General features: G+C 39.0%; 1 protein-coding gene across 2 annotated transcripts in view; it reads left to right on the top strand.

Moving 5' to 3' along the window:
* The window catches only part of prex1 (phosphatidylinositol-3,4,5-trisphosphate-dependent Rac exchange factor 1), an 84,192-nt gene that overhangs the window by 32,713 nt on the left and 28,509 nt on the right, over positions 1-22,970 (top strand). For both annotated transcript variants that reach the window (XM_086159015.1, XM_086159014.1), the window contains exons 9-17: positions 1,930-2,079; positions 6,870-7,017; positions 10,415-10,515; positions 11,892-11,995; positions 12,347-12,396; positions 15,659-15,734; positions 16,550-16,622; positions 19,298-19,443; positions 22,553-22,645. In XM_086159015.1, the coding sequence (XP_086015141.1) occupies positions 1,930-2,079; positions 6,870-7,017; positions 10,415-10,515; positions 11,892-11,995; positions 12,347-12,396; positions 15,659-15,734; positions 16,550-16,622; positions 19,298-19,443; positions 22,553-22,645 (941 nt within the window). The remainder of the gene's footprint in view (positions 1-1,929; positions 2,080-6,869; positions 7,018-10,414; positions 10,516-11,891; positions 11,996-12,346; positions 12,397-15,658; positions 15,735-16,549; positions 16,623-19,297; positions 19,444-22,552; positions 22,646-22,970) is intronic.

Raw genomic sequence — 22,970 nt, 5'->3', positions numbered from 1 at the left:
CAGTTTCAGATACTCTCTTTAACCATTTCATGTGACCCTTTAAATCAACCACTGTATTAACTGTAATCAGACTTTGAAGAACCAAGATGTATAGACACTTGGATTGTGCAATAACAGTAAAACGTATTACTTGTTATCTGCCAATAGTTTTCAGATTACATCATTAGACATGTAGCGGCTGGTAGATGGAAATATATTCTCTACCTGTTGACAGTTTGGGTGGGGTTTCATCATACTTTCACACAGGATGCAGCTCGCTACATAACACCTTTTGATACGAGCTGTTCAGGATGGGGTTGAACTGTTGTTACAAATAAAGAGAGAACGACACTCATGCTCACTCATGTGTCACCAACGATGAATACCTCCTCTGTCAGTCAGTTGTGGTTTTTCTGACACTGGGCTTATTTTGCTATTTTGAATTGTAGCAAGGCTTGGTATGTGTCCCGTGCTTGTGGAGAAACATTTTGTTTTCATCTCACATGTTTCCTCTTTCATTTTTTTTCTATTCCATACTGACTATCTTGCATGACTTTTTTTTTCTTTCTGTGTGGTGCCTGCCGACAACATTTAATCTGATGTTTAATCTGATGAAGGAAGAAAACGCAAAAGCTACCACCTCTGCTTAAAAAAGTGTCCAACATTTAGAAGTTATGTTTTTCTAATTTCCCTGAACCAATAATCCAGCAGAAAATAGACACGAGTAAGGAAGCTTTACTAATCTGGTGACTTTTTGCAGAAATCATTCTGATCAGGTTTTAAGATAACTAAAAACATATACATATAGTATTCTACAACAGTTTGATAAATATTTGTTTGAATCACATCGCTGTTATCTAAAAAATGCTTTTTGAATTTTAGAATAAATTAGATGTGAGAATGCCAGCAATGGGCAGCAATCCTAATTTGATTTTATTGTCAGATTCAAAAAAAAAAAAAAGTCCAAAGTGAGGACATTAGGAATCTAAATGATCTTACCTTACAAATTAATCTGTCATAAGATAATATATTATCTTTTGATGGTTATTTTTCATTTCTCAGAGCTCATCCACGACCAATTACTTTGAACTAAAGCACTGACCAATAGTTAAAATATACTATAACCAGTCCCACAGTCTTTGACTGACATGTCTGAAAAAGTAAAAAAAAAAAAAAGTTGTCTACATGATAAATCGACCTTCTCTCCATTTCAGCTTGTCAGTACATTAGTTTCCTTTGAATATGTCGCTTTTGAAAGAAAAGCAAAAAAAAACAACTATAAAACCTCGAGACTGAATTATGCGCCACTCCCATCTCAGGCCACTTTTCTTAAACCCGCCGGAGCATCTCCCTGTGGGCCCTGCAGTATCAGATCTATTTATATGACCTTTGAGCATAAGACTAATGCACCCCATTATCGGCCATTCATTATTCAGGAGCGGCTCACCTGCAACTAAATGGATGATAAAATTAGAATGGTTACAAAGAGGGTTTTTTGACAAGTCAGGGAAAAGATGTTGTGTTCTGATGAGAAATACATATTAACTTCTGGTACATTCTTTACCCAGTGATAGACACGTTTATAAGCAGAATTTAATAACACTTGTTTCTTCAAAGTGTATGTTTACTGTATGTGTGTGTAATTTTAAATAAAGGAAAAAATGCTGATGATACTGTATGATGAAGAGGGATAGACTGAAAAACAAAGATGATGTAAAACATTTACACTAAAGATATAATTTCAAGTTAAACTGAGCTCCATGAATTCTAAAGGGAACTCAGGTATATTGGTACTACATATTGTACGCCGATATGCTGGTATATTATAGTAACCAATCCCAAGAATTTACCCTACTTTATTACAAATTCTAAAAATGCTTTTCACTGTGACTGATGACTGATGTCTTTGGAAAAAAAATCATATGGATATCTTTCCACATGCCTTTGCAGCGGACTACCACAGCAACAACTACACGGTGACAAATGGCTGGAAGATTCACAACACGGCAAAAAACAAGTGGTTTGTCTGCATGGCCAAAAATGCAGAGGACAAGCAGAGGTGGCTCGATGCCATCTTGAGGGAACGTGAGCAAAGAGAGAGTGAGTAACGGCATTTTTTTTTTTTCATTGCACTTAAGTTTCACGTGACTGAAAACAAACACACAAAAACCTTGGGTAGCTGTCTTGGATGAAACCAGTCAGTGTATTATCAGAATTTCCTCTCAGTTCTCACCTCAGGTTAATTTATCTCACTTTTCCTGCTGTACCTCCTGGAACTCATGAAACACTGTGGCTAATACCGATGTTTGTCTGTCCTTGGAAATACATGTTCTCTCTGTCGCTCTTCATTTTGTGATTTCTTGCTCGTTGATCTAGTTGTGCGTTGGGCTTTTGCAGTCCTAACACCCACTGTATGTTGCAGTGCACATTAATGTCATTTCAGAGGTGGCTCCCTCAGATGACACAGAGCAGCGACTATGCATGACCCCGCACAGTGTTTTATCCTACGGTTATGTCCTACCTCGAACAAGCTGCCTGCCTTTGTTTTGAAAATAGAGGCTTAGGTGACATGACGTGTAGAGTTGACCCAGCTGACCTGTGTACCAGGCAGAGGTTGCCATGACAGTTTGTGCTTAACATTGAAACAGACATTGCACCCCTTCTATGTAAAAGGGTCACAGCTAATCAAAGCCTGAAGCGAGGTGACTTTTTAATCACAATTATCATTTCAGACGAAAATGCCCATAACACCATTATCTCAGACGAAAACCTTAAATAGCGCCTTTTGTTTTTATTAAAATCTATTTATACTTTAACAAAAGCATTTGTCTTTAATATTTCAGACACAGTTGCCCAGGTTTCTGTTGTTGGTTTTATCACAATGTGGAAATGCTTAAAGAAACTGCTTTGGACACCAGTAGTCGCATAGAAGGAGAAATGCTTCATTCATTAATAAGGAAACAATAAACCCCACATTATAGATCAGCGATGCCAACAGATATTAGTATTACACCTTAAGTTGCTTTCCCTCCCTCTATGACTGAAAATGTGTTACCACCTGTTTAGTGCTGGCCATCTGGCCATCTGTGTTTGTTGTGTTTTGTGCATTACACAGTGAGACTAGCTTCAAACTGAATTGTGGCAATATGCTACAAGCCACCTGATAGCATTGATGGCTAAAAGTCAAAATTGATCCTCAAAGCCGTTTGAACATGATTTGCTTGAAAATCCCTAAAATGCACAGCGGGTTTGCTGCACATGGGTTTTCACAACTTGGTAAAGTAGCTTTGTAATTTAGGCCTACATTAACAGCATCTATAGCAGAATTAGATGTAATCAGCATCTGATAGAGCAATGAAAGGGCTCATAGTAAAAAATAAGTATGGGGGTCTGTGAAGCAGCTTGTGGTGTTTGGTTACAACCCGGCGGAAACCGACCTGAGGCTAACAGATGCCAGATCAGTCACAGTGCCTAATTTCCCCACACTCTCCCTTTCCATTAGCCACCCTACAGCACACACTATCTCTGTGTGCTACCTTTCTCTCACCTCTACTTTAGTCTAGACGGCAATGTGATAAAGTCCCGAGTACTGGAAATCCTGCCAGTATATTTTCTTCATTCCGCTCCTCATGCATTATTGGTTTCCCTGACATGACCTAGTTAATGTTTCCTTTTCCGTGTATGTCTGTGAACCCAATCAATGCCCTGATGTTTTTTGTTTATTTTCATTGATTTTAGAGAAATTATGGGCAAAATGCATCGGTTAGACAGTGCACTTTTCCCTCTTAGTGCAAGGCAGCAATCACTAGTATAAGACGGACTCTGACAGCTGGACCAGAAGCTGAGGGGCCTCTTTGCAGGACAGGCTCCGTCTGTTGTTCAATGACACTCATTGTTTAAATCTACTTCAGCTGCTGTCAAATGTAATATAACCCTGACTCCATCTTTGGCCTCCAATGCAGCAACTCCAAAGACTCAGTAAGAAAAATTGAGTTTTCGAACTGTTTGTCCTTGAACTTTTGCCATGAAATGCTCAAAAATGTTTTCATTACATAATGTAACTAAAAAGGTGTTTGCTTTCAATACCCTACTACATACTTCAGCTGGATAACTTTGATACTAGTAACAGGTTTAGAGATAAAATTTGGTGATCACAATTTAGCTACATACATGTATATGTGTGTGTGTGTGTATGTATATATATATGTGTGTGTGTGTGTGTATATATATATTTGTGTATGTATATATGTATGTGTGTGTGTGTGTGTGTATATATATATATATATATATACATATATATGTGTGTGTGTATATATGTATAGACATGTGTATATATTCATATATGTGTGTTTGTGTGTGTGTGTGTGTGTATATATATATATACACATACATACCGACATGTGTGTGCATACATACATGTATGTATGTATATGTGTGTGTGTGTGTATGTATGTGTATATATGTGTGGTGCTTTTATATCCCTCATTGCGATAGTGAGGTAGTAGACCAAAGTTGTCTGAAATGTTAAATTGAATACATCAAACTAGAATGAAAAGAAAACATCTGCTACTTTTGCTCTCACCTTGTCCTGCTAGGATGAAATGATGCCAAAAGGTCAGTCCAGCTGCCTGGCTCCATCTGTTATGGATGGAAAAGGAAAAGGAGAGATGGAAATGTATAGATTCCTTACTGTGGGTTGAGATAGTAGTGCTAATTTGACTTGGGATAAAACTGAATAGAAGAATTATTAAGGAACTACCATATAAAGCAGATCTCAGAAAAGCAGCTATAAACACGATAATCTTGAATCTCTTGGTGGAGAGCCAAATTGGTCGTTATTGTTTTTAACATATTTGGTGTTCATTGAGAGCATCAGTGGAACAAAAAAGGCAAGGATAGGCCACACTACATGGGTGTGTGTCTTGGCCAAGAAGCTAGTAAGAAACTAATCAAAACAACAATAAACTGTAAAATTCATACGGAGAGTCTAATGGGAAACATTTTTAGGACCTGTGTGCATTAACTGGGTCGTGTGAGGTGTTGCTGATCATGGACCAATGCCTTTTACACTTATCAACATGGTACAATCTAGACAAACGCTGTTGCGTAGTCATACAATTAATTGAAAAGAAGTAAAAACTCCACCCTGTTATGTCTGCAGCTGCAGTATCAGGATAAACTAAGGCGGACCAATAATTAACTCACTCTGAGACTCTAGGACTCTTTCCATTAAAGCAAACACCGTGATAAAAGCACTCTACAGGAAGGGTCAGAGCAGGATGTTCTTCCTGAGGAGACTGAGGTCGTTTTGGGGTCTGTAGCAGGCTCCTCAAGACCCTCTATCAGTCTATGGTACCCAGCGCACTCTTCTTCGGTATCGTGTACTGGTGGGGCGACGCCAGGACTGGTGAGGTCAGAAGCTCAACAAGATGGTGAGGAAAGTCGGTGGTGGGACTGAACCTGGACCACCTTCAACCGGTGGCTGTGGGGAGGATGAAGGACAAACTAGGAGCTATCCTGGACAATCCTTCCCACCCCTGCATGATGGGCAGCCTCTCCCGCCAACGGTTCATCCCACCCCGGTGCAGAACTGAATGCTTAGGATGCTCCTTTGTGCTCACGGCCATCAGACTCTATAACAGCAGTTTAGAACGCACACAACTCTGACCGGCCTGAGGTGCATCTGTACTACTTTCACTACCTCAACCATTCACGTCATGCTCTAGCTGCTGTCTTTTTTTTTTTTTATTCTTGTTTGTCCCAGCCCGCACACATCCTGTCTATTTTTGTTTATTTTTATTCATTGCTATTTATTTTTGCCACTCTATTCATATTGTCATTCAGTTCTGGTTGTGTATTTTTCACCCTCACTGTTCCTTGATGTTGTCCATTGTTATCCCTGATGTTGTTTTTTGCTGTCTGTTTATCTGCTATCTATTTATTCATGGATGTCTTGCGGTCCTCTATTTTTCTATTTCTATTTATATCCATATTTATTTTACTTTTTTTTGTTGATATGACTGTTACGCTGCTGTGACAAAGGAATTTCCACTATGGAGATCAATAAAGTTAGCTTATCTTGAAAGACAAAAAGCTAGTCACCCAGATTTCAGGAAACAAATATTTTTTATCTATCTCAAGTTCACTGAAGAAGCAATATCTTGATATTTTATCATCAGGTTTAGCAGTGTGATTAGTCTTGCGGTATATTTTAATGTCTTTGGAAGTCCTATAGTGAGGAAGTTGATCAACCCCAAAGTGAGGTTAAGCAGCCAAAAATCATATTTATGGGTTTTATTGTGGTGAGAGAACCCACAATGGGGCCATACATGGTCTCCTTATATACGAAGAATAGTTACAAAAAAGTAGAAATACTCAATAGATTAAGAAATCAACACTAGATCAAAATTGTATCACCCTCCTGAACTTTTTCAGCAACAACTTACAAAACAGAGATTAACACCTGGGTTTGTTTAAACCAGTTGTGGCAGATCAGACCCGCCATGCTCTGTTCCCGGCAACATTCCATCAGCACAATACTAGAACATAACCTTGTCATTCAGGCAAAAGCCTGCTTATCTGCTTTAAGAGCACCATGACACCCTTTCGCCCCATAGCTCGGATTTATGTTCGTATCTGAGGAAAGGAATTGTAAATTTATTTCCCTAAATAGTCCTTAATCTACCCCAGCAGTGTAAGATATTCAATGCGTGGGGTGAAGATTTTGTTCGTTCGTTTAATTCTTCTCCCACATCTTTCCGTGTCATCTTTACTCCAAAGGATATAATCAGGTTATGATTATATCCTTTAGATACAGACAGTCTCTTGGTGGCACTTTATGTGGCAATTCCATCTGGTTCTGACTTTTTTTTTTTGTTTTGTGTTTATAGGCCTGAAACTGGGAATGGAACGGGATGCCTATGTGATGATAGCAGAAAAGGGGGAGAAGCTCTATCACATGATGATGACCAAGAGCCGGCACCTGATCAAGGATAGACGGAGGAAGCTTAGCATTGTGCCTAAGTGTTTCATGGGAAAGTGAGTTTCTTTGCTTATTCTGTGCCTTGTGTCTTCGGTTTCCAGGAATGTGACTGCATTGCAATGCTGTGCACAGGGGAATCCTTACAAATCATTGTTACGCAACAACGGCAAGCTTTCAAAGGATCTAGTATTCAGACTCCACAGGTCTTGGCAAAATATCCACACAGTTTTATCCTTCCATCTTTTTCTGAGGACATCGGCCAGGCTCTCAGTCATCTGTAACCATTGTAGATTTATTTCATTTTTCTTTTACCCAAGATGATGGCAGAAGTAATTATTCCTGCTCAGTATTTTGGTGCACCTTTAGCTTCTTTGAACCCTTGAGCAAGTGTCCTATTTAATTCAATATATACATCAGGATGCAAGAAAGTCTCTCATCACAGAGCTTCAGTTAAAAGACTCGTTATTATGAAAGTCTGGCTATGCATTGGGTATGACTCATGTCATGAGCACATAATGATATTCCTCCCTTTTAGGGAAAACTGTAAGTCCCCATATTGTGAACCACTACATTTTAAGAAGAAGGCATGGTTTGCGATTAGTGAAAGATTAGGGTTAGGGAGACCATTTTGTTTCTGTAACAATGCCAACATGGCAATTTGGCTCAATAAAGTATTTAAAGGTGGGGAAAGAAAATTGTACATTGATCATAATTTCAACAGACATTGCCAGAAATGTGCATGCATTTAATGAGATGTGTTATAATACAGAGGATGTCATACAGGGTCATGTCCTGATCCTGTTCTGCTGTGTCGGTGTGTGTCAGAATTCAATTGGGGGGGTATGCCAGCTATCCATAGGTCAGAATTCAGTGTCAGCTAAAAAAACAACAACAAAGAAAGGGAAAAAAAAAAAGTACTTTTTTTCATTGGATAGTAATTATATGCATGTATTAACATTTAGAAATCTCAGCACTGCAAATGCATTTAGAGTCAGAATACAGCAAAGAATTAATAGTGCAATATAATGACATGGGCTTTCCAGTACTTTTGGGTGTTATTGACAAAGGCTGCATCCCCAGTGCATCTGAAGAATTTAAGCTCTTCAGGTTCTGACTCTCATTATGGCTGTCTTTCCTGGCATCTATTTTTTTTTAGCCCTCCCTCACTTACTCTTAATTTGCTATTATCTCCCACTTAACTTGTTATCACTTAGTCATTTCCCCCATATTACTTGCATTAGCTCTCTGTATTTGTGTTTCTGGTAGAATTGCTAGCAGGCGCAGTCTGAGTGCTTATTTTAAAGAACCAAAATGCTGACTGCCTATTTGATGGCTAACTGTTGCCCTAGTACAGGGGTGGCCGACCAGTCAGAGGCTAAGAGCCACAGTTTTTACTGTGTTACTACAAAGAGCCACATCATACACATGGGCACACATGAACTGCCCCAATCCCTTCCCCTCACTCTCTTGCTCTCTTTTTCACACAGAGACCTCTGCTCTGCCAGATTTACTGTAAATGTCACACATCAACATGATAATAATAAAAACTGACTCCCACAGAACTAAGACCAGGGGCCAGTCATTTTCAACAAAGAACACTGGATGCACCGTCTCACCAAAAAACTCTCAGTTCAATGTTCGGTTCATGTCTCCAAACAAAAATATAGTAATTTACAGTTGCATTTTTACCATGCATGTTGCTTCGTGGGACTTCTGGCATTCCTTGCCCTCAACGATCCTTTTCAAATCTGGTTCATAGCCAGTTGTTGTCACTCAAAGCAATTCTTTCACATGTTTGTCTTTCAGAACAGATCGATGCTTTGATTTCAGGGTAGAAAAAAAAAAAGAGACTCGCAGACGTATGTTGACCCAAACAACAACAGGATCTTAAGCACAGCTTGGTTGACATTTGGGTAATTTTCCATTGGCACACTTTTCCAGAATTCAATGGTCCCTTCTCTCAAAGCACACTTCAGTTGGTCCTCTTCAAAAAGATCGATCATCTCCGACTCAGCTGCAGCCTCATCAGTGACCAACGGGGGTTGCAAACAGCTTGAGTCCGCATTAAACGAGGACTTGCCTGCTGGCATTTTGCAGAGTGGGAAAATGTGTTAAATCTCTTTTCTGAATATGCATCTTGAACAGCTTCAATTTGTTGCCAAACAGTTACACACTTTGCACCAGTTCAAGCAGTATTTTGACTTACCCTGCAGACTCAGGTTTAGGTTCTGTCCAAGTGTTATACCATGTCGACCAAAAAAGCCAGATCTATAATCGCCTTGAGGTCTGAGGGCTCAGGGTAGTGCTTGTCCTTCTCTTCGATGAACAGTTTGAAGGCATCCAAAAGCTCAAAGAAGCAACAAAGTACCTTTCCTTTTGACAGCCACCGCAAGTCACCTTTAAGGGATTGGTCCAGCTCAGCAATGAGATTTTTGAATTGACTGTGGTTTAGTGCATGTATATGGATGTAGTGGATAATTTCCATCAGAAGCTTCATGACGTTGTCTAAATTCAATGATTGAGACACGAGTTGCCCCGTGTGCGTGATACAGTTGTAATTCATGTAATACATGTTACTCAGTATGGAAATAGAAGTTAAGCTTGTCTTTGTATCATTGAATGGATGTATTGAACAATCATGTATAGCTTAATATATACATTTCATGAAACCTCAGAATAGTTTTAGATGAGCGATGGCAACATCTGTAGCTACTGGTGAGCATCCTCATGATATGAATGAAGAGCATCTTCGCATTATCTCTCTGAGCTTCCATTAGTGCGGTAGCCGCACTTAGCAATCAATAACACTTGCAGTAATGCATCACATTGCTTGTCATGTACAAAGAAATCTTTAGTTTGAATCGCCTTCTTCTTTATCACTGGTTATCTTCCATTTTCATCAGCTGCCTCTTGCAATTGGTGCTTAAAGAAATGTTTCCAACCATCTGTCAGCATGCTTTTTCAGCTTTGGCTCTGGATGCAGAATCAAACAAAAAAAAAAAACTTTAGACCAGTGCATTAACTGTTATTTGCCACTGCTTTTAAACTGGAGAGTAAGTATTTCCAGGCCTTTTCCAACCTGTTTTTCGGTTCTGCCATCTAAAATCAGGGGACAGCATTCCTAACCTCACGTGGTTCTGTGTCGTGAGTGGCAGGTCTCAGGCTGTGCCAATAGGCGGCTTATGAAAGAATGACAGCATTGCACTTGATGTGAACTCAAAAGTCATTTAACTAATGTATAATCTTATGACCAGAGAACCAGTCTCTACTTGGGGTTGTACATGTGCACCCCTCATAGCTACTGATTTTAAACAAGGAACAAAAACAGCAATGATAAAATATTCCCACACCAGACATCAGTTTAATCTCAAAAACAAAACAAAGAAGATATGTTTATTCTAACAATAAAGCATATCTCTTAAGACTGCTTGTCTCTTTGCTTGCTGTTCTCAGTGAATTTGTGTCATGGCTGATAGAGAGTGGAGAGATCAGTAAACCTGATGAAGGGGTCAACCTGGGACAAGCCTTGCTGGAAAATGGCATCATTCACCACGGTGAGACAAATAAAGACCATTATTTCTCCATAGTCCATGCAAATTCTCTCTTTTTTTTTTTGTTTGTGAAACACTCATCATCTTTAACTGTATGCATTTTAGTGGACAGTGTTTGTGTTGTCTTTTTTATAATCACATCCTCTAACATCTAAGCGTGTTTTGCTTCCTTTCATTTATAGGTAACATATAGTTTCCCACGAATATGTTGACAAAGTCAGGCGTAGAACTTTCAGTTAACAGACCGCCCGTGATCCAAAAACTGTGACAATTTTGTCACAGTTTTTGTTGGCAGCGACAATTTTGACAAGTGTGTCTCATGTTATTCCTTTTATCCATGGATTTGGTATTCAGAGGTACTCACAGACAGACAGACGTACGCAGACAAACAGATCAAAAACAGACAAAAAGCTGGAAATATTAATTCAGTTGTCCATTATTGTTACTAAAGTGTCTCCTGTATGTTCAAAAAGGGTTCAAACATTTGTTGCATTCTTCCTCAAGGGAATTTGCTGTGGCCTGGTGTGCATATTTTTGAATACCTGAGGAACCCCCCCCAAAAAAAAAAAAAATCCTGCCTCACAGTAGCGTCTTGCCACAGAGTGATACAATAATGACATGTAGGACTCTAGTTTAGCAGAAATTCTTTGTGGGCAGAACTGGAGACAGCGTCTGCCTGCACGCCCAGTGGAGGTGTCACCAGTTAGCGGTCAGTGAAAGTAATGCAAAGAGGGATGCCTTGAAGACTGGCAAATTAAAACTGCTCACAGGCCTTGCATTTGTTTTGTGGAGAGATTGTGGATGAAAGACAGTCAAACATTCCATAGTGCATCTTGTAAAACTCCTCCAGCACAATCCGCTCTGCACGATTCATCCATTTGAATGCACCAGTTCATCTCGGAATTTTGGAACTCTTGATATTCAACAATCATTTCATTCACCACATTCAACACTTTGTAATAACTGTTTTGTGGTGCATGCTTTTGGTTTTATGGGGACATTTAAGTCTAGACTGAGAAAACCATCAGCTTGTTTGAGTCCATGCCAGTTTGTTGTGGGGGAACACAAATATTTGGCTGCTCTGACATAGCTTCTCTGTTTGTGTAACTATTAGTCATCCTAAATAGGACTGATTAGATTAAATTGAATGCTTCTGTAGATTTATCATAATGGAAATCAGTTGCTTTCTACCCCTGTCTTTTTTGTTTAATGTTATGGTTAACTCTTGAAACTGCAGTGTTTCCATCATTTGTTTATTTCTCGTTTCTTGCCTTATTATTATAAAAGACATCCGATTCAGAAACCTTGAGTTTAATACAAGAAGAAAAAGGATAAACGAGTCACAGGTAAACACATTTCTTCTTCTGGTGATATTTCAGTGTCAGACAAGCACCAGTTCAAGAATGAGCAGGTGCTCTATCGCTTCCGCTATGATGATGGAACATACAAGGCTCGCAGTGATTTGGAGGATATAATGTCCAAGGTAACACTTCCTCTTTCTTATTGTCAGTTCTGCCGTTAAAGTTAAAAAAAAAAAAAAAAAAGAAAAAAAAAAAACACGATCAGCAGCTCAATAACAAAAAAGGGTTGAGCAAACATAGAACTTAAAATTAGATTAAGGCTGTTATCTTGACAGGCTTCTGTCCTCAGAAGCAGCTCAGCATCTTTAGGTTTGAAATTTCTATCCTAAATCTGTGGCCTTGAGGTAAGTCTTTTACACAATCAGTAGATAAAATCTGTTGCCCTGAAGCCATTCATGTTCTTATTTATCTAGGTTGTGTATGCTCTATGACTCAGTAGCATGGCTTGTTCTCTCTCTCTCTCTCTCTTCTAGGGTGTAAGGCTGTACTGCCGCCTTCACAGCCTCCACACACCTGTTATCAAGTAAGTACCTGCCCGACTGCCTCTACCCGTATATTTCAGCCTTCCCAGTTTCCACTATGAATGTGCTGTATATTCATGAATGGCTCATATTCTCTTCATGTCACCCCGGTAGCTAAGACAGACCAAATTAACTGACAGCGAGTGATAAAGTCTGTTAGATCTCTTCCTTTTTGACTTCATTGGGATGTTGCGGCAGGGTTGACATGCTGAAAGTTCATCTCTTTGAGATTCAAATCAAGCCCGAGTTGCTAGATTTTTAATGACCGGAGGTTCATGTGACGAAACACTAACATGATTCAGGAGGGAGTGGAAGACCGAATGACGACAGTACATAATTCGATACATAGTCAGTGGACTCCTGTTCCCCTGTCTTGTTATCTCTCATTTTCAGAATATGCTTCAGTTTAGCTTGAAGAAACATTAAGAATAAAGTACTCACGTATAAGGTAGACCTTATTAATCTAAGCATTTCATGACTTGCCTAACCAAATCAAATTACAAGGTTATCCTTCAAATTAGGATGTCAATGAGGTTTAGCTGCATGCATTTATGTTGCTGTTGAATGTTGCTCCCCCATTTGCCTTCATAGCCTTAATTTGTATGGGCATAAGTTAAATAAAAAAAATTGAACCATTCTCTGGGTTGAACCATTGGCTGGCTATAAAAGGTCTGAAGTCTGAGCTCAAGTTTTTGATTGATACAAGGTATTTGTATTCATCTAACACTTGTCAAATAGGTTTTAGCTTTCTGAATGTGGTAGCATAAATCCAATTAATTAGAATTTGGATTTATGTCATAATTAGTATTTTCCTACACCCAGTGTGGAAAGAGGTCCTTGCTGTTTTCCTTTGTTTTGAGGTTTTCTACATTCTAATAACATGCTTGCATGCCCTTTATTAGCTAGGAGTTATTTGGTCAATCATCAGTGACTGAGATAATCAACAGCACCATTCAGATACCTGCTTTTTATTTGGGTCTTTCTTTGTTAGTACCAAAGATGGTTTAATTATAAAATACTAGTATATCAGCTGTTTGTGACTGCTGCACAACTACCAAGGATACCAGTTGTTCTGAGCATGTGAGGAACAGAAGCTGTTCTGAGCAGATACATGACAAGAGGTGTGGCTCTTACTAGATAGGGCTTCAGTTGGTCACAGGGCCAATATAATGAGTAATACATTCTTCCTCAAATTTTTCTTTGTTGTACCTAATGTGCATGTTTTTGGTCTGGGTTGGAAGGTGAAGCACTAGCATCAACCATGAATATGCAACTTTAGACAATAATAGTGGTCAGCTTCACACCTGCACCCTTCTGCTGGGACTCTAACCACTTACTGTCATTCAGACAGTACAGGAAGCGATACCGTCATCGACAACCATGTCATGTTCAAATTTCCCTTTTAGGTCACATATCAAACCAGGGGTGGGCAAACTTTTTGGCTCAGGGGCCGTATTGGCTTTTAAAATTTGACAGACAGGCACAAGGTACGATGCGTATAAAAAAAAACGCAGTAGCAAACAGTATATATCAGACTCGTCTGACATTTGCTTTGAAAATAAAACCAGCTTGGTTTTGAAGGCTCTGACGTTTGCTTGCATTTCATGCACAAACCAGTTTTTCCCTTGTAGCTTCACGTCCAGCTCATTCATGTGTGTCAGTATGTCCATAGTAAAGGCTGAATCATAAACGCAATCTGTTTCATCCAGCTCAGGAAAATTTTCAAGTACCTTCAAAAATGAAATAATGTCCTGTTTGAGCTCCCACATTCATTGATCCAATCACTCACATCAAGTGTTAATTCTTTATCAATCTTTGGCGGGCCGGATTAAAAAGACCAATGGGTCGGATGTGGCCCGCAGGCCGTAGTTTGCCCACCCCTGTATTAAACTATTTTGTACTTGATTTGAAAAGTAGACCCACCTTATCCTACCTTCATGCCAGGAGAGTGACTGACTAGGATATTAGTATTTTTATAGATGTAAGGTTATCCTGAACTTGCCGTTACATTTTTCAAGTTGGGTGTAATCTAATTTGATAAAGAGTGAAAAAGAGTGAAAAGAGTGAAATTCACTCCACAATGAAAGGTCCCCCTAAACTAATTTGATAATGTCTTGAGAAAAGAGTGAAATTCACCATAACCTGAAACACAGATTCAGTGTCTGCCAATGCTCCTGCTTTCTTAAGCTTTCCTATGATTCTCTGTATTTATCCCTCCATCACTCAATTGCTAATTGAAGTGCTTAGATTGCCATCCATCCATCCATCCATCCATCTTCTACCGCTTATCCTTCACTCAGGGTCACAGGGGATGCTGGAGCCTATGCCAGCTGTCATTGAGCGAGAGGCAGGGAACACCCCGGATCGGTCACCAGTCAATTGAGATATATAGACTGACAACATTCACTCACTCAATCATTCGGGGCAATTTTCCCAATTAACCTGCCACATGTATTTGGACTGTGGGAGGAATGCGGAGAGCCTGGAGGAAACCCTTGCAGACACGGGGAGAACATGCAAATTCCACAAAGAAAGGGCCCCTGTCGGAATTGACAGGGTCCTTCGTGCTAAGCGCTAACCACTGCGCCACCGTGCTGCCTGCATAGGTTGCCATCAGTAAAAATAAATAAGAGCTTTTGGCTAGTTGCAGATCCTATTAACATACAAAAGCAATCACCCTGCAGGTCAGCTCGATATTACGTAAAGTGTTCTGGCCTCTTAATCCATCTCTAAATTGGTGTCATAGGATGCGGCCATTGAGTTTAATATCTGGTAAATGGATTTATTATCTTTATTATTTTTTTAATCTCGTACTTTTCAGCTCTCAGGTTATACTTTGAGTGGCAATGCTTTTCCACAGTGTTCTGGCATCATGAGGAAGACAATTAAATGTACAAAAATATGTAGATAAAATAAAGAATCAGGCTACCACTGATGTATCCTTTGCCAATCAAAATCTTGACTGGCAAAGGATATTTTCTCACATTCCATGGCATTATCTGCTTTACTGTTCTGGAACCTTCTGGTCCTGTGTATGTGTGCTTCAGTACGGGAACTTCGGTCTGCACTTTGGTCAATTTTTGAATGCTTGATATGTTTGTATTTCTTCTTTTGACAAGCAGTATTTTTCTGTTAAAAATTGGGAAAGGGTTTTGTTGCACGTATGCAGTCATGAATTCATGCAATCTTAATGTGGCCTATATTTTTCAGACAGTCTGCCTGAAAAATACAGTTTTCTGTGTAAACCTTTAATTCTTCTTCCAGAGACAGAGACCACCATTTAAAAACCTTTAAATCTGTGGTACCTGCTTGCAAACTGGTGGACTGGCTCCTTTCACAGGTACAAACCATATCCATTGTGCTTGTACTGAATCCAACTATCTGTTTGGGTAATTGTATGTTCTAAATTGTTTCTGAAGGTAAAATACTGATTTTTTTTTTTTTTTTTTGTCAAGAATATTTTTGTACTACTCTGAATCAAAGTAGCAATTTTGTTTTTTTTAATTCAACTTGCTCTCAAATGTATTATTAATCAAGAGTATATATACTCATTTGTATAACAAGAATGTAGAATGTAGCTTATAGTGAGATGGAAATGTATAGAATAACTATAAATAGTATCTGTAAATATAAAAGTGCATTTCTATCAGAATGAAGGACACCAACAAGCATCCTGTAAAGATACATTTTCATCATTTTAAAATGTCTACTGATTCTCTGATGCTCCAATATAACTGCTGAAGATGATTTCTAGAAATCTGTCAAGAAATTGTTTGCTTTTTTTTTGCACAAACACTGCAGAATGATCAATATTTAACAATTGTTTATTCTAGCGGGTTGATTAAATTAACCCATTAGCATAATTGCACAAACATGCACTGCAGAATGATCAATATTAAAGTATTGTTTATTCTAGTGTGTTGATTGAATTAACCCATTAGTATCATTCACAATTCTTCTCGAATACCCTTGTACCTCTAAACCAGTTTTTAAAAATACGTAGTATCTGTAAAAATATCCTGGCTCACATGTTAAAATATTAAAAACCAACCGATATTAATGTCATTGAGGCCAGTGGTATTGCAGTCTGCTCTGCATGCAAAGGTGTAAATAGTCATGTAACTGACTGTGTGCGTCATTGGTTTGGTTTCCAAGGGAGACTGCTCGACCCGAGAGGACGCTGTGATGCTTGGTGTGGGTCTTTGCAACAATGGCTTCATGCACCATGGTCAGTTAAGTTCTCGCTTACACATACATACATACATGCAGAATGGACACAAACACCCGTGCATGCATACACAGAATCCAGATCAGTTGAGGTTATAGTTCTCCTTTTTCAGCACAGGATAAAAGCAGATTGCTGACCCTTGGATAGGAGAAAGATTATGTTCTGTAGAGGAGACTGATGTTTCTTCTCACCTCCATTTATTATCAAATTACCTAGCTGTGCTCACCTCCTGTTCATATTAAATGAATCACTGCTATTGCTATTCAACTATCAACCCAGTGTTTTCTTTGTGTGTTGCTCTATTAACTCATCACATATTTTGCCGTCTGTGTCCAGTCAAGAATATTAGCCTCAGACTGAACAAAACACTACCTCAACATAATAAATTAAAAAAAAACAAAAAACGACACAATATTGGATATTTTAATTAGTGCACAATTGCTTGCTATATGTCACCCTTTATATGTCACAAATATGATATCACAATTAATTCACACTGAATCCCTAACTGCTCCTCTGGTGCTGATGTATGGCAGCCAACTGCCAATGGTTCATCCATAATGGGTTAAATGCAGAGAACAAATCTCCACATGAGGGATTAATAAAGTATAAATTATTATATAATCAATCAAACCACAAAAAATACAAACCAAGATAAGGCGGGGACCTAAATAGTAATGTTTTATGTCACAATAAATAAATAAAGTAATAAATAAATATACACGCCGAATTAAATTTGTCACTTCATGAGTCTACAAATAATTTTAATAGCGTTCCTGCTAAAGGGCATTGTATCTTTGCATATGTAACTCAAAGTAAAATCATTGCCATATTGCATTATAGCATTTGGGTTTCCAGTCTGGCATGTTGAACGTAAGCATAGTAAGCGGCGTACCATAAACAAAGCTGTTTGGTTTAGCTACACAAATGTCTGAGCAGTCCACTGAACCATACTTACAGTCAAATGCCCAAACAAACCTGTCAGTTTCAAAAGTCCCGTACATTACTGTGTGAAAACTCTTAAATACAACCAATTTGTTTAAGAGCATAAGCAAACTATTACACTAGCACAATTAAACAGTTTTAGACACATTTCTAAGTGGCTTAGAAAATCACTACCTCATATTTCACTTCATGATTAGTTATCTCTAGATCCCACTGTTGTTTAAACACCTACAGACACCCCTTTGGTAGTCTTATAGTTTTTCTTTTGCTCTTTTAGTTAGTGTTATAGGCATGCACTGACACACATACACTCATACTTAAGCTTTCCTCCTGCTACTGCCTGTTCTGAAGACTCATCTGTTCTCTCCTGCCCTTCCCTCCACCCTTTTTAACAGCCATGATCTCCCTCTCAGCTTGGCTGTACTCCTCACCTCATTTCCAAAATTTTCAAAACATTTTCCAGAGTCCCTAGTCACAACATCTAGTGTGCTTCACCTTGTTCCCCTCCCCCCCCTAATTTTGACTTCTGTTTTTTATTGTCCTCTTCTTCCGTTCTGTGATCTAGATTTGCCCACTGTGATGTTGGTATTGCGTTCACTGATGATAAATAAAATAGTAAAGCTGTACCTCTTCAGCTTTACGTACCTGCTCACGTCATTCGAAGTCACGATGCCAGTCCTTCCTTGAAAAGAATGTTTCTTGAGGGCTTATTTTTTGTGAGGGAGTGTCTGTTTACTTTAGGAACTGTAAATGGTTGTCAAAGCAGGCAATGAATATGAATAAGTCAAAATTTGCTTTGGTTTCATTTTTGAATGACTTTTTCACTCGTGGGGAGGGTAATCATCGTCATAAACTGGTGTTTATTTAATGTTATCTAAACAGTTGGATTGTTACATCATGTTTTAATGATATATTCATAATTCAATTGCAATACAGTAGAAAATGCTGTAGCACACCCTTCTGTTGGTTAGGCGGTATTATGAAGTCTGATAAGGTAAGATTAAGCATCTGTGATTCAGAGGATATAACACATGATCTTGTTTCATTTGAGTTGGTTCCAGGCCAATGTGTGTGTGTGTGTGTGTGTGTGTGTGTGTGTGTGTGTGTGTGTGTGTGTGTGTGTGTGTGTGTGTGTGTGTGTGTGTGTGTGTGTGTGTGTGTGTGTGTGTGTGTGTGTGTGTGTGTGTGTGTGTGTGTGTGTGTGTGTGTGTGTGTGTGTGTGTGTGTGCGTGGGCTTAATTCCTTTTTTTTTTAAGGTTTTTGTTCACCTGATGATGCCAGATGCTCACTAAATCTCTGAACAGCTGGGTACCTTGGTGTTGCCCCATATGTGTTATTTGAAAGTTGCCTTACCAATTGACAACCTCGCAAACACATGCAGGGATAAAAATTTTAGTCAGTGTTAATTTGTAATTTATTTATATTGAAGCCAAATATGTTTTATGAATGACATAGAGGAGCATTTCTTATGCTCCTCTTATTAAACAAAGTGATGGTTATGTTATATGGTAAATCACTTTGCACATGTGCACACAAATTTATCACTTTTATTACGTAAGGAAACAATTGCTAAATTATCTGAACCACAGATTTAGAAAGTTTACCGAGATGAGTTCCAAGCCAAGCTGTATTTTTCCATTAAAGACCAGCCAATAAGAGCGCTTACACACCTTTATCGAATGGATATGGAAGCATACATTGTGCGTGTGTGTGTCTGTGTGCATCTGCAGTTTTGGAGAAAAGCGAGTTCAAAGATGAATCCCAGTTCTTCCGATTCTATGCGGACGAGGAAACTGAGGGAACCAGCACCAAGAGCAAGCAGCTGCAGCGCAATGACTTCAAACTCATAGAAAACATCTTGGCCAAGTCTCTGGTGGTAAGATGTACATAGTTATGCACACATGCAATGCACTTTGAGCTTCTCTTCTTCCATGTGGTCATGTTTCCATAAGAATCGGATGTTCATCAAATATGTAATTTTTCAGCATATTCTTTATCAGTTCAGGTGGTAAGAGCATTCAATCATCTTTTCAATCACCAAGAATTGTTGAGCAAGAAGCTGAGCCCCTAACTGCTGGCTGTGCGCTGCTCAGAGGCTGCTCACTTCTTATGGTTTGCCAATAAAGGGTTAATCACAGTGAACACTTTCCGGCAAGGGATTAATAAGAATAAAAAATAGAGCATTGTTATTTGTTTACCAAACAACAATGATTTGATCACCACCTGTACTGAGATCATGTGTTTGTTCAGCCTCTGGCTAAAAACAGTTAAGTCCCTTCCTGTTCCAATAATCTGTTAGACTTCTACATCAGTTATCACCAACATGATTTCCTGAAACTTCTTTTTTCTTAGTTTAAACACTTTCTATTACATTCTTTAAAATTTGTTTATCTAAGTTTTTCCAGGAATAGGGCATCAGCCTCGTGAATGTGTTTGATTCAGAATAGTTTTTTCCACTTCAACTTAAAAAAAACACCAATATAGTGTTTCCTTGCAAACTTTTGACCCTTTTGACAGTCTCAAAGCTTATGTTCGCAGAAGAATTAGAGAGAGAAGCCCTCTCTACAGGAAGCTTTTGCATTTTGGTTATCTACCGTGCTCACTCAAACACAACTTGGCCCGAGCTAGTGGCTAATATCACCCTAACCTGACTGTGTACCAAAGTGCAATTTCACTTTGACCTCTACTTGCAAGTGTCTTGCAGGCCAGAGCCACAAAGTTGCAACCGTTTTACACCGCACAATTGTTATAAAAGTACTTGCTGGCAATTAAAAAATATTGTTCCTCTCTGAGGTTCATGAGTTATATTGGCTGAAATGTATGAAGCCCATTCTCATTTTGAACAAGGTTTTAATTTCCATCCCTGCATCCAATCAGATATTTGGCAGACCCTGCACTAGACAGCTCGGAGGCAATAGTTCAAAACTAATTCATGTAGTTCGTCTGGGTATTTGCCAGAGCTTTGGTGCCCATGTGAAAAGAGTACTGGAGTGCACTATACACACGACACGTGTGTGTTTGATCTTGGGCGGCGTAGAACCAAAAAATTCCTGGTTCGATTCCCGGCTCCTCCTTGTGTGTCTAAGTGTTGTTGAGCAAGACTCTGAACTCCTAACTGCTCCCCTGGTCACTGGCGGCCTACTGCTCATGGTGGATTAATTGGAGAGAATGAATTTCCCCATGGGGATTAATAAAGGATAAATGATTATTTATCTCCATAACTGGATGTGAATAACATCGCTATACAAACAAATCCTTCCTCCTGGGAGCTAGCATTTTAATGATAATAAATACTTTGGAATTGGCTCTTATTAGTATGCCGCTAAATGAGTGTTGACTTGAAGAGTACCGTAAATTTAATTTTTTTTAAAAATGACATTAACATAATTCAGATGCCTTTTTTTCCCAGAACAAATGCCGAACTTTAGTGCAGCCGCTCTATTTCCTTCTTCGACAGCCAGACTGATCGCTTTCAACTTGAAAGCTGCATCAAATTCTTTTCTGCGCATATTTTTCAGGATGGTTGTGTGTGCAATAAGTGCAAACTTGCTGATCTGAAGAATTACCTGAAGGAAATGCAATGAAATGCCTTTTCGTTTGTCCACTGTGATAGTGTTGGCGGAAGGAAGCTACCGTAATTACCCAACAAAAATCCATAAATTAGCCGCATTGTTGTAAAAGCTGCAGTTCTCAAAATGTGTGAAAAAAGTAGCGGCTTATATGCCGGAATTTACGGTATATTGAACTGCTTTGTATTGAACATTTCGGACAAATTGTTCAAATAATCTTCGAAGTTCATATGGTTACCGTTTTTTCCTCTGATCATTCTTCACATTTCAAGAATAGTGGAAGCTATACATGCATGTAATACAGTTACAAGAGTTACAACAGTTACATGAAAAGGCCAGATGCCACCAGAACCACTCATGTAAGCAATAAATATACTGGCCTTAAATATGTGAACTGAGGCATGTTGAAGCCAGATTCAAAGTGATCAATTTGTAGAGAAAATAGTTCTCTTAATCGAATGGGTAGAAAGACAGAGGTTCGAATTTAATGGCCACTAACAGCAACGTGATTCGTCTGATATTACCTGATATTGTGAGCTGTTACAAAATGTAGCACTTCATCTCTTTGCAGGGACTAAAACAGAGAATCAGCTGTTTAGTTAAAGATCTTGTGCTAATTTCCAGTTTTACCTCCTTGTTCACAGGGAAACTTTTAGTTGTAAGATTCTCACTTACTGTATATTCAATTCATAAAGTTTTCAAATCGCCTTGAAATATGTAAATAAGTAAATAAATAACAGTTAACCATTTATTGATTAGTGAACATCCAAGTACCTGTCCAAGCAGGGTTAAAACTTTATTGCTATGTATCTCCTATATGATAGCAAATATGAAATGGGAAACTCGAACCCTATTTAAGTATCTCCAGCATCCCCCGTTCATATCCGGGTGAAAGTAAACACAAAAGCCAGCAGAAAAAGTGCTGGCTTTTCACAGAATCAGGAATAAGTCAATCTCTTGATTGGCCCAAGGACACCCATCCAGCTTTCACACCTATTACTGAAGTGAACCGCAAGAACCGCTGATGTACCATTGCCATCTCTTCGGATGTAACAGCAGCGATTCCTATCTTATCCGGACCTTCCAGCAGGAAGATGGTCCTGATAGCCAACCGAATGGAAGTTTGCGAATGTGTTTGATTGTGACAGCCTTTACGTAAGCCCCTAACCAGAGACAATAAAAGAAGAAGCAGGGGACATTATCACAAGCAAGTTACCTGATCAATGAAAAGAATTAATTGTCAGCTGTGCTGAATTGAGACATCCTTTATGGTTGGATAGTTAACATATTTCAGAGGCTGAAAAGGTGCGAGACTATCAGTGTCACTGCTTTCTGTCATCTTGCTTTATCTCAATTCTATAACCATCAATCATCGTTCATGCGGGGGTAATTTGTTAATCGATATTTCTTTTGTAGATACACCCTGAGGAGGAGGACTATGGTTTTGAGATTGAAGAGAAAAACAAGGCCATTGTGGTGAAATCTGTCACCAGGGGGTCACACGCTGAGGTAATGGTCAACACACACATACACACATGCACACACAAACTGTATCTCCTGCCTGCTCCAGGGCATTAGTTCCAATAGGTAATGGCTGTCTTCTGTTTGGATGGTTGCTGTGTGTCTGCCTCTGTTTCATAAGAAGTCTGTTGTGGTTGGCCAGAGAGCCATTAGATATGCTTACTAACATCACCTACATGCACACGTTCACAGGCATACACGTACACATGCGGTGCACGTGGACGGTCTTACCTGCTCACCTCCACAATCAGATGACTCCTTCTTACATCCATCACGTATTTTACTCATCACAGTTTTAAATGGTTCTAACCAT

This window comes from Fistularia commersonii, chromosome 14 (assembly GCF_037954325.1).
Source record: "Fistularia commersonii isolate RoL2024-O1a breed Wild chromosome 14, RoL_Fcom_v1.0, whole genome shotgun sequence".
Taxonomy (NCBI): domain Eukaryota; kingdom Metazoa; phylum Chordata; class Actinopteri; order Syngnathiformes; family Fistulariidae; genus Fistularia; species Fistularia commersonii.
Note: the sequence above shows the minus strand (reverse complement) of the source record. Positions and strands in the feature narration are given on the sequence as shown.